The 12,896-nt window shown below is 42.4% G+C and overlaps 1 protein-coding gene across 2 annotated transcripts in view; it reads right to left on the bottom strand.

Annotated features, from left to right (window-relative positions):
• The window catches only part of PRTFDC1 (phosphoribosyl transferase domain containing 1), a 100,002-nt gene that overhangs the window by 21,295 nt on the left and 65,811 nt on the right, over window positions 1–12,896 (bottom strand). For both annotated transcript variants that reach the window (XM_008070295.2, XM_008070296.2), the window contains exon 4: window positions 3,420–3,485. In XM_008070295.2, the coding sequence (XP_008068486.1) occupies window positions 3,420–3,485 (66 nt within the window). The remainder of the gene's footprint in view (window positions 1–3,419; window positions 3,486–12,896) is intronic.

Raw genomic sequence — 12,896 nt, 5'->3', positions numbered from 1 at the left:
CTGTGTTCCCAGCACTTTGGGAGGCTGAGGCCAGAGGATTGCCTGAGCCCAGGGATTCGAGACCAGCCAGGGCAACTTGGTGAGACCTCGTCTCTACAATAAATCAGGAAAAACTAGTCGGGTGTGGTGGCACACGCCTGTAGTTCCAACTACTTGGAAGGCTAAGGTGGAAGGATCACCTGAGCCCAGCAGGTCGAGGCTGCGGTGGCCGTGAGTATGCCACTGCACTCCAGCTTCGGTGACAGAGTGAGAATCTGACTCAAAAAAAAAAGAAGTTTCATCTGGCTGCTTTGTAGGAATGGTTTGGAGCATAGTAAAAGTTCCGTGAAGATAGTTCAGAGAGGCTAAACTATCATAGCATCCAAGAAGGAACAGTGATGGCCTCACCTTAGAAGACCGGTGCTTCTCAAACTTTAATGTACATAGGAATCACCTGGGATCTTGTTAAATTGAGAGCTTGAATTCAGTGGGTCTGGAGTGAAACCTGAGATTCTGCATTTTCTATAAGTTCTCAGGGGGTGCTGACCCTGCTGGTTCCTAGACTCAAATATTGGCAAACTATGACCCACTGGTCAAATTTGGCCTGCTGCCTGCTTTGTAAATAAAGTTTTATTGGAACACAGCTCTGTTTACTTATTTTGATATTATCTACAGTTGCTTTCATGCTATAATGGCAGAGTTGAGTAACTGCAACAGAGGCAGTATGGCCCACAACATCTAAAATATTGTTACTCTGTCCCTTTACAGAAAAAGTTTACTGACTCCTGACCTAGAACACATTGAATAGCAAGTGTCAAGACTTGAGTGATAGCCAGGGAGATGGAGAGAGGTGGACAGAGTCAAGATATAATTGAAAGCATAAGATGTAGCCTGCACGGCTCAGCCAGCGTTCCCTTCTGACAGGAGCCTGAGCACCCTGAACAGTAGAATCTTTAAACTGAAGTTGGTGTGACAGCTGAGAACTTGGTTAATCAGTGTTCATATCTTACAATTATTTGTCCAGTGTGTGCTAAGCCCAAGGGGTTCTATTTGGTATATGCCTGAACGTACATAGAATTTCATCTATGCACACACACAGAGTAAAGATACCACCAAATAGCACCTGGTAACCTGGAAGAAATCATGTGTCATGCTAGCAAAAAGTTGAAACAACTCCTGCTTGTACATACTGTGGCTAGTTTTCCCTCTCTTCTATCTGAATTTCCAGAATCTTTACTTTCTCAGGAGGTCTTTTTAGTAATTATAGGAGGGGACATTGATGCACTGATCTGTCACCCCTTCTGCTCATTCCACCCCTAGTAAGAAGCTACATTTTCCTTAACCTCCTTGCTAGCTCTTAAAGAAAGGAAATATCCAGTCTCCTGAGGGAAATCACTTAAAAAAAAATAGGAAGATGATTTTATTTTATTTTATTTATTTATTTTGCGTTGGAGTCTCACTCTGTCACCCAGACTGGAGTGCAGTGGCCGCTCCCGGCCACCGCAGCCTCGACCTGCTGGGCTCCGGCGATCCTTCCGCCTCAGCCTTCCCAGTAGCCGGAATTACAGGCATGCGCTACCACGCCCGACTGATTTTTTGATTTATTGTAGAGATGAGGTCTCGCTGCCCAGGTGGGTCTCGAACCCGCGGGCTCAGGCAATCCACTCACCTCAGCCTCCCAAAGGTGCAGGATTACAGGCTGAGCCACCGAACCCAGCGGGAAGATGATTTTATTAAGAAAAAGAGAAGGACCAAAATTCTCTGTGCAATATTTTTCCTTTTGGGAAAATATTTCCTTTTGGGAAAATATTTGGGAATATCAGAATTGTCACTTCGACAGACTCTGTAGTAAAAGCACAAAGTAAGATATTTCCCTTGTGTAATAGATCTGTAGGCAATGTCCTACAACAAAGCGCTAAAATGATTTATCATTTAAAGACCACTCCGGGTTTAACAACTCCAGGGTTGTTAAAAGTTATGAATTGGCCGGGCTTGGTGGCTCAGTCTTTAATCCTAGCATTTTGGGAGGCTGAGGCAAGTGGATTGCCGGAGCCTGTGGGGTTCGAGACCAGTCCGGACAACTTGGTGAGACCTCGTCTCTAAAATAAATAAATAAATAAATAAATAAATTAGCCGGGTGCGGTAGCATGTGCCTGTAGTTCCAGCTACTTGGAAGGCTGAGACGGAAGGATCACCAGAGCCCAGCAGTTTGACGCTGGGGTGGCCGTGAGCGTGCCACTGCACTCCAGCCTCGGCTGGAGTGAGACTCTGACTCAAAAAATAAAAAAAAAAAAAAGAAAAGAAAAAGAAAAAGTTATGAATTTCCAGGAATTGTTTTGAGGATTTTAGCTTTCGAGGATGTTATTTTATGCACTGATGTAAGTAACATCAAATGGCAGCTTAGTGATGCGTTAACATCAACAAGTGAACTCCAACTTTTTTGAAACATAATTTACTGCTAGGTTGCAATTCAGCACTTGGATCCTACTGTGCTGACTTCAGCGTAGAGGGAAGTAAGCTGTATTGTCCTCAGAGTCCTTGCAGCTCCGTGGTGTTCCTAACGTTATTGTACATATTTGTATCAAATGCGGCTGCTATTCTTTTTCCCTACCCAGGCGTTGCATAACAATAACAACCACAAGTATGGGAGATGAAGCTTGTGTAACAGACTGATCCATTTTACTTAGAAAGCTGAAGCTGTTCAGGGGTAAATGAGTCCAAGATAGTTCAGTACAGCTGAACAAAAACAAATTCTGGGCTGCTTTCACTCACAGCAAACCTGCCTTTCCGGTCACATTCCACAAAGATCATCTGCTGTAGGAAACAACCCTTCCTTCCGATGTATGCATTTATATCAGAATCGAAACAGTCTTGTCACTTAATTATTAAGCATTGGCAGATGTGACCTCCGTGTTAAAACTGGAGGTGTTCTTGCCATAATCTAATAGTTTACATTCTTTTTAATATAAAAAATAAAAAGGAGAAAGGCTGAGACATGTGCTCTCAAGAAGTCCTTTTTTCTTCCCTTCTCAATTGTTTTACATTTCAACAAACCCGTTTAAATTTCTTCCTGAAGTGTCTAGGTGCTGAGGCAGAGATGGGAGGGAAAAAAGCAGACAAATAAAGGAAAATCCTTCCTTTTCAGAAAGTGCCTGAAAGAGCGAGCAGAAAAGGATCAGAACAAGGAGGGCCACCGGGTTTTGTTGTCTGAAATAAGATTGGAAAGAAGCTTGGAGAAGAAAGACTTGGTCCATGTCCTGGAAGCATTCTAAAAGGAGTGTTTTAGAAAGGAGAAATCATTAAAAGGATTCACGCAGCCATTTGCATAAATTAGCAAACCAGGCAGAGTGTCTGAAATGTCTTGTGAGTGCTGACCTGAAATGAAGGTCACTGATATCCCCAGACATCAACGCAGACTGAGCAGAGTTACATTAACAAACCTTTCCAGCCAGTGTTGAAAGATCATCGCCTCCGATGATTTGCATCTCACCCATGGATTGGTCATTCTGCAAAATAAAAAGGGAGGGGGAAAATAAGGAAGATGTTATTGTAATGCACAAGAAAATCTGTAAAGCACATTTTCCCATCTACCCAGTTAGTGGCTGGATTGTGCCTTACAAATATAGCGCAAATAGCTCGCACAGGTTCATGGTTGCCTATGGTTACCAAGAGCCACTCTCCTGCTACTGTGCTTGAGACAAAGCTTTCTAATGGCTGGCGGGCAGAGACTGAGGGCGGCAGAGGGGGGTGGTGGAAGGGTGGAGAGAGGGCACACTAGCCTAATTTTGAGGCAAAATGCTATGAAAGATGCCTCAACCAACCCAGAGGGAGATAGAATTGGAGAAGACAGGCACACTCCTGCACTTTGCTGCCACCAAGCCTTAGTTTTAGGCCTGTAGTGAAGAACAATTGGATTCTGGTTCTGGGAGAGACTAGAGGTCTCCTCTATCCTTAGCACTGGGTATCCAGTCCCTCATCTGACGCTAAGGGCAATTCTCACAGGCCATGGATCAAGTATTGCACTTAGACCTTCCGGTTCCAGGAATATGAGACCAGAATCATATTTAGAAGACTTTTCATTCAAATCCTATTAGAGTTTATAACCATTCACTTTCACAATGTTTATAAATGGTACTGTATCCTATCCTAATGAAACTTTACAAAACAAAAAATGGACTGTTGTAGCGCCATCTCCACAACAGAATAACATGAGGCAAAACAGGATGCAGGGCTGGCAACGACTTGTCTTCCACTTGCCTCACGACAGACACACATTAAAGGAAATGAAGCAGATAGAACGCCATGATGTTGCAATCCCTTGATTCTAACAATAACCTCAGGGAGAAACAGACAGTGTAGGCCATATGTACAACGTTGCAGAATCAGGAAACGTCTCTGTTACTGTTGTGGGCAGCTGTTACTTTTGCCAGTTCAGCACTTTCCCTCCCTTATCCTGGGCAAGGAGACCCTCCCTCTTTCTGGGGGAGTCCATTCCCTATGTTTAGGCAGGGCCAGGCTTCACTGGTGCAGGTCAATCTGCTACGTTTGACGCTAAGTCTAACCTTAAACTTTCCAGCTACTCAAGCCAATTCATTTAGGAGTTTCCTTGGGCAAGTTTAAGTTGGATTCTGTCGCTTGCAACTGAGAGTTCCTCCCTAGACAGGTAGTTAGGTTGTCATGGAAATGGTCATCTGAGAAGGGAAAAACCCAGCCAAGTCACCAATATGACAGTTTTGCCAATGAAGCTCCTTTTGTCTTCTTACCTTCCTGCTCAACAAAAGACCTTAAAATGTTTTTAGTTCCACTTGGTAAAGCGCCCACTCCTTACTGTAGAGCACTGGAGGGAATAAAGGAAGACAAGAGAGAGGCTTCACACAGTAGTTGGTCCTGACAATGGCCCATGAAATCAGATAAAACCAGTAATTTTTTTCTTATGGGAACTTATCTCAAAAGGAGAGAAACCAATCTTTTGCTGGTTTTGTGCAGCATATATAATCATATATTCATAAGTCGCCATGACAGTGGTTAAGAACTTGTCAGAAACATCAGAGGAGAAAATTTTCTTGTCACTTCTAGAGGTGCTGAGATAGAGGAGTTAACATGGGAAGAATTTCTGCATATTAGACTCAAATATGTTGTTAATAGCAGCAGGAAAAAAAATTTCACTACCCCCAGGGGACTGGGTTATGCAGAATTGGATACAACTACTAAACCACAGAGTTAGATGTAACCAATGAGATTTATATTCTGCCACATCAGAGTAAATTTCACAGTAATTCTAGTCTCTATTCTATTGATTGAAAACAAAAAACAGAAAACATGAGAAAGCTCAAAGTCACACAGTTAGTATGTTGCCAAGCAAGTGTCATTCAAGAAGTCCAATTTTATAAACATGTTATTTCGTACTGTTTTTAACTGATGAATAATAATTGTATATATGGGGTACGATGTGATGTTCAGATGCATGTATATAGTGTGCAATCAATAATTCAGGATAATTAGCATATCCATCATCTCAGATATTTATCATTTATTTGCTGTGAGAACATTTAAAATTCTTTAGCAATTTTGAAATAGACAGCATATTAATCTTAACTACAGTCACCATGCTGTGCAACAGAACACCAGAACTTATTCCTCCCTCTAACTGTAACTCTGTACCCAGAACTCTTGTCTTCCTTTTTCCATCTACCCCCTTCCTGCCCTGCCATTATCCCTAGCCTCTGGTGACCACCATTCTACTCTCTACTTCTTTGTTTCCACAAATGAGTGAGATCATAAGGAGCCTTACTTATTTCACTTAGTTCAATGTCCTTTGGGTTCATTCATGTATCAGCATGGTTCTAATATTAGATTTGTCCTTGATCCATCTGGAATTTATATTTTTCAAGTGTGTACATATAATTGTCCTAACACCATTTTCTCATATCTCAGCTTCTATAGTCTTCTAATCTAACATGTCCATTTCAACATTAATTAATCTGACATGTCCAATTAATGAATTAACAGATTTGGTTTATTAATTGACCACATTAGATAATCTATTAATTAATTGAACATGTTACATTAGGTAGAGTAATCTGACCTGTCTATTCCAATACCCAAACCATGTTGTTATAATTATTATAGCTTTTTAATATGTTTAAATATCTGACAGGGCAAGTCTACTTTTTTGTTCTTTTTAAAAATGATCTTGGCTGCTTGCATACATTTGTTCTGTCTGGGTTATTATGAAGAGCAAATGAATTAATACATGTGGAACATTCAGAATGGAGCTCAGCATGTGGTAAATGTTAGATATAATTAATTTCTTTTTCTTCTTTTCCATTTCCCCAAGGAAATGGCCACTCTACACCAGTCTCTGTTATACTGGAGTCTGGAGCTCCTGGCATAAGGTCTCCATAAAAATAAGTCTTTTGTTTCCACTGGGCCAGGGAAGGGCACTTAGAGGCTCAACTTCTCCATTCATAGGCTCTCAACCAAACTTGTTTTCATTCATTTCTCTTACTCCACCTTCTGACACTGCTCCTGAGCCTTCCAGGAATTATGTTGTATAAACTCCCTACCTCTTACTGACAATTCCCTCTACAGGCATCTTGATGTCACTTTCTCTATTCCACTGAGTCAGTGCCCTTCCTTAATCAGCTTCACCTTCTAAAAAATACTGACATTTTTTTGTCCACAGAGATCTTCTTCCTCTCCTTTTTGTCCTTGTGGTTATATTTTTCTTTTTCTTTTTCTTTTCTTTTTTTTTTTGAGTTGGAGTCTCACTCTGTTGCTCAGACTGGAGTGCAGCGGCCGCTCTAGGCCACCACAGCCTCGACCTGCTGGGCTCTGGCGATCCTTCTGCCTCAGCCTTCCAAGTAGCTGAAACTACAGCACGCGCTACCACGCCTGGCTAATTTTTTGATTTATTGTAGAGATGAGGTCTCGCCTGCCCAGGCGGGTCTCAAACCCGCGGGCTCAGGCAATCCACTCACCTCAGCCTCCCAAAGGCACAGAATTACAGGCTGAGTCACCGGGTCCAGCATATTTTTATTCTTAACTCTCATTTCAGGAGAGAATGGAGTTAATTGTATGTATCCAAACCATTGTGCTTAACCGTGATATTTCTCTAGTGGTTCAACACCATTCTATATTCCTAGAACTGATGTTTGTTTAAATGACATTGGTTTTGATTTGATAATATTTTATTTGGGACTGTTCATCTATCTATCTTCATAAGTAGGATTGCTTTTGCTACCTTTGTGGATTTTTTTTTTTTAGTTGAAGTCTCACTCGGTTACTCAGACTGGAGTGCAGTGGCATGCTCACCGCCACTCCAGCATAGACCTTCTGAGCTCTGGCAGTCCTTCTGCTTCAGCCTTCCAAGTAGCCGTAACCTCAGACATGTGCTACTACACCTGGTTAATTTTTTTTATTTATTGTAGAGACAAGGTTTCACCATATTGCCCAGGCTGGTCTCGAATCTGCGGGCTCAGGCAATCCTCTCATCTCAGTCTCCTAAAGTGCTGGGATTACAGGATCTGTGGATTTTTTTTTTTTAAGGCCAAGAGATTTATTAAAGCAGCGGTTACAAGGGAAAAAAGGAAAGGGTCTGTGGAGAGAGAGAAAGTGGGAGAGAAGCAGGGAGAGAGCTGCAGAGAGGGAGAGAGCGACAGAAAGAGAGAAAGAGAGACTGAGAGAGACGGATTTTTTTTTTAAGCAGGACTTATTTTTTATTTTATTTTATTTTATTTTTTTGAGTTGGAGTCTCACTCTGTTGCCCAGACTGGAGTGCAGTGGCCGCTCCCCGCCACCGCAGCCTTGACCTGCTGGGCTCCAGGGATCCTTCCACCTCAGCCTTCCAAGTAGCTGGAACTACAGGCGCGCGCTACCATGCCCGGCTGATTTTTTGATTTATTGTAAAGATGAGGTCTTGCCAAGTTGCCCAGGCGGGTCTCAAACCCACGGGCTCAGGCAATCCACTCACCTCAGCCTCCGAAAGGCGCGGGATTATAGGCTGAGCACCGAGACCGGCTAGGATTTATTGAGAGGACAGAAAGCTCCCACAGTGGGAGGGGACCCAAAGGGGTTGTCCTGCTCTGTGAATTTTTAAAGCAAAGCTATACTAGCCTTATGTGATAATTTGGGTGTTTGTCTTTTTTTTCTATGCTCCAGAAGATTCTATGTGTGAATGGGTTTTTATCTATTTTGCTAAGGTTCAATAGAGTTCAGAATAAATATTATTTAAATTCCAGTTCACAAATGAAGCAACAAAGACACTAGGAGTTTAAGAAACTTTCCCAAAAATGCACTGCTAGTTTGTGAATGAGCCCAATTCAATCCTAGGTTTGCCTAGCTCCTTATTATCCTGGTATAACGCCCCACTCCCATATTCCTAGAGGAAAGACACATGGTGAGTGCATCCTGGGCAGTAGCATGGGTAGGAGTGCGACCTGGCTATACTGGTGAGGTTAGAGACACAGACTGAATCAACATCTGGTTAGAAATGCTGGTGGTGGAGAATGTATGGATAGATTGGTTGATTGATCTAGAGACAGAGTCTCACTCTGTTGCCCAGGTTGGAATGCAGTGGCACAATCATAGTTTGTTGCAACCTTGAACTCCTAGGCTCAAGTGATCCTTTCAGCTCAGCCTCCAGAGTAGCTGGGACTACAGGCACACGCCACTTCGCCTGGCTAATTTTTTTTGTGTTTGTGTGTTTTTTGTAGAGACAAGGTCTCACTACGTTGCTCAGGCTGGTGTCAAACTCCTGGCTGCAATGGATTGTCCCCCTCCTCGGATTATAGGCGTGAGTCATCATCACACCCAACTTAATCTATTTAAAAACAAAAAGACATCTCTGACCTTTAGTCCAGGCATTCTTGGAAGAAATACTTTCTAAATTACAAGTTTAGGTGATCTAGTCTCCAGGTACTATGGAGGGCACGCCTAGGCAGCCCAGCAGGTGAGGCCATCCCTCAAATAGAGAATTTGAACTGCTTAGAGAATGCTTGGAAAAAAACAAACTGAGGAAGAATAAATACCATAAATATCCTGTCCTTTTGAGGAATGAACAAAGGAAAATAAAATAAACAAAAGAACCACCCTCTTAGCCATTCATTTCCAAAGCCAGAGCAATTTGCTTCAAGAGCTACACACGCAAAAACTTTCTCTACCTCCACAGAAGCCTGACCTTTGCTTTCTTCTCTTTTCACCCTAATCTTTCCTCTCAGCTATTCACCTGTGTTCAGCGAGGTCCTGATACGCTATCAATTGGCTAGAGATGCAAAACAGAAACAAAAACATTCGTTAGAAGAAGTTTCAATGATCAAATCGGAGAACTCCTAATTAAAATGTTGCAAATAACGCAAATTGATTTTTTTTTTTTTTTGAGTTGGAGTCTCACTCTGGCGCCCAGGCTGGAGTGCAGTGGCATACTCACGGCCTGCTGGGCTCCGGTGAGCCTTCCACCTCAGCCTTCCAAGTAGCCAGAACTACAGGCGCATACTACGGTGCCTGGCTAATTTTTGATTTATTGCAGAGAGGAGGTCTCACCAAGTTGCCCGGACTGGTCTTGAACCAGCGGGCTTAGGCAATCCATTCGCCTCCAAGTGTTGAGATTACAGGCTGAGCCACTGAGCCCGGCTGATTTTTTTTTTTTTAGCTCTGAACATTTGATACCAAGTCAGGTGATAAGGATGGGTGAATCCGTTCCAATATTCCAGTTTTTCAATCAGTGGTTGATGAAGGGCATGACCCTGGATTGGGTCCCTTAGTCTTCTAAACTGCCTGGGGTCAAAGTGAACAGAAATGCACAGTCAGGGTGGGTGTGGCTCTTGTAACTGGCCCTGGCTTCAACCAGAGTGGCTCCACCTGTCTCTGTGGGATTTATTGGGTTCAAAGGAAGACATGGGAGGTGAGGGTGGGGAAGTTCTGCTATTAGAAAATTAAAAGCTTGAAAACGATCATGTTAATGTTCTTTTTCCCCCTTGAAATCACTTACCTACTCTTTGGTTTCCTATTCATTTAAATATCCATTTGCTGCTGAGATCGGTTTTGTTTAGACACTCATTCTTACAATCTTTGAGGGGTGAGCTGGGAGAAAGGAGAATGTGGGGACAGACTGAACAGGCAGCTAGCTGGTGTCCCACAAATTCCAGGACAAAACTGCCTGGGTTCCTGCTACCTTTTATGCGTTGAGTGACCTTGAGAAAGTTGCTTAGCCTCTCAGTGCCTCAGTTGCTCTATACCCAAAAAGAGTTGATTCATAGTTCCTACCCTATAGGATTATTGGGAGGGTTAAATGAATTAATAAGCATTAAGCACTTTAAAAAGTGCCCGGCATGTTGTAACAAATAGTAAATAAAGTATAGTAAGTCCCCTACATACGAACGAGTTCTGTTCCGAGAGTACCTTCATAAGTCCAATCTGTTCATAAGTCCAACACAATTAGCCTAGGTACCCAACTAACACAATCGACTATACAGTACCAGCTAAAGCATTGCTTTTACGCTTGCTTCCGAACATCCCGGGCTTGAAATAAAGACACTGTACTACCCGTTCTCTGTATAGTATTGTTCAGTAAAGTACACAGAAGCACAACCACTTGTAGAGGATGCATGCCTGTGACAATGTGCGTCAGACACATGAACTGACTTATGAGATTGGACATGTGAAAGCACACATGTTCAAAGTTTGAGACTTGAAGGTTCGTATGTAGGGGACTCACTGTATGCCCTATCTTCTCACCATCAATCTTTGCCTGAAGAAACATGCATATCTGTGTGACTTTCCTAACATTGGCTTTGTGATTTATTCTTTTTGTTGTTGTTTTGTGTTTTTTATTTTAGTCAGAGGCTCACTCTATCCTCCAGGCTGAAATGCAGTGGCATGCTCATGGCCACTGCAGCCTCGACCTGCTGAGTTCAGGCAATCCTTCCACCTCAGCCTTCCAAGTAGGTGGAACCACAGGTGTGCACCACTACACCCAGCTAATTTTTAATTTATTGTAGAGACAAGGTCTAGCCAAGTTGCCCAAGTTGTTCTCAAACTCCTGGGCTCAGGCAGTCCTCTCGCCTCTGCCTACCAAAATTATCTTACCACTGCCAACGAACGTGGCTGTGCCCTTTGGGCACACGACACGCTGTTGGGTCCTCTGTGTCTTAGCTTGGGGTGGCTCACACCACACTTCTTCATCTTTCTTCATGTAGGAAATGCTTACTTCCTTAAGGGCTCGTTTCAGGTGCTATCTCTTCTGGGAAGTTTTCTTGGAGTTCCCAGACTTTTGCATGTGTGACCCAATAGCACCTTACGTGTAATTGGATGTCAACCAACCACATCTGATTAAAATTTTCTGTGAATGTAGTATAGTAGTTGCCAGTGGAATAAAAACTCTTTTAGTATAGCAACCAATTTTCATCCTGACTGTACCTCCAGTGGCTGGGACATGGTGACATTCAGTGTTTGTTGAGCCAGACCAAAGCCTCTGAATACACGTGTTAGCTATATTTTGAATATTTCTCCCCACCCACTTAGACACTAAATGCTGGCAAGCAGCACTTCCTCTGTTGTGTCTGAGTGAATCCTACCAAAACTATATTTCTTTATTCTTACCACTATTATTTTATTATCTCAGTTCCCAAACAGTCTCCTCAGTGTGTGTGTGTGTGTGTGTGTGTGTGTGTGTGTGTGTGTATAATATATATATATATATTTCTTTTTTAGCGATGGGGTTCCTGCCACCTTTTATGCGTTGAGTGACGTTGAGGTCTATGTGGTCCAGGTTGGTTTTGAATTTCTGGGCTCAAGTGATCCTCCTGCCTGAGCCTCCCAAGTAGCTGGGATGACAGACACACACCACAGCACTCAATGTCCTCAACATTTTAAAAAAACATAAATGCAAAAAGTCATGGGAATACTGAGAATTAAAATATAAATTTTTGATATTTTAATAATCAGCAATTCATCGGATTAGTAAAGGATACATTTTTAAAGCAAAACTAGCCATTTTAACCAGGAGAAAAAACATATATATGCATGTTAGCATGTAAAATTTAATTCATCTGGAAGTATATCCATTTTGCATTTCCTGACTTTGGTGTGCCTAACTTAGCAAACGTGATGCCACTTTCTTTGAAGACAAAATGGCTTTCTATTTAGTGACAATGATTTATTACTCTATTGTGACTGGAATTCTACCCCACCCAGTCTTCAAGAGGGGTATTGGTTAGCTAAGAGTAATCCTCACCCTGCAGAGAAAGGCTCCTTTCTTCGTAAGAAATAAAGGGATGATGGGCCAGAAGAAGGCACCATAAGGAGAGAGCCTGGTGGGAACAATGAGGGGTCACCAAGAGGAAGGGAAGAGGGAAGGGAGAACGGGATGGATCTTTACTTCCGTGTACAAGGGAGACCCCCCCCAATGGAATTATCTTTTGGAGGGTGAGTCTCTTGTAGTATACTTGAAATTTGTTCTTCTGGATCAAACAGCCAACCAAAATTTTTATCTGGAAGTGTTGAGAAAGTTGTATCATGATTTGTGAAATAAACATCCTGGGTTGTGGCAAACGAGTAACTGTTTTTTCCACCATGATAATGTACCTCTTCACACTTTGATGAGTGCTCAGTCGTTTTGGACCCCAAATGGCATGAACCCCAGGCCCCACCCTCCCTATTCACCTGATCTTGCCCCAGACACTTTTTTGGTTTCCCCCATGAAAAAAGTCCTCAAAGGGAAACATTTTGCCCTTGTGGATGAGGTGAAACAAAATCGGCAGAAGCACTAAAAAGCATCTAAATGGATGAGCTCAAAACTGTTTTGAGCAGGGGAAAAAGTGTCTTAATAGGTGTATTGCATCAAACAGAGAGTATTTTGAAGGCGACTAGAGTTCAAATATGAAAGAATGAATACACAATTTTTTAATAAATAAATTATG

Source organism: Carlito syrichta, unplaced genomic scaffold (assembly GCF_000164805.1).
Source record: "Carlito syrichta isolate Samal-C Ts95f unplaced genomic scaffold, Tarsius_syrichta-2.0.1 Scaffold313342, whole genome shotgun sequence".
Lineage (NCBI taxonomy): Eukaryota > Metazoa > Chordata > Mammalia > Primates > Tarsiidae > Carlito > Carlito syrichta.
This window is presented reverse-complemented; position numbering and strand designations above follow the sequence as displayed.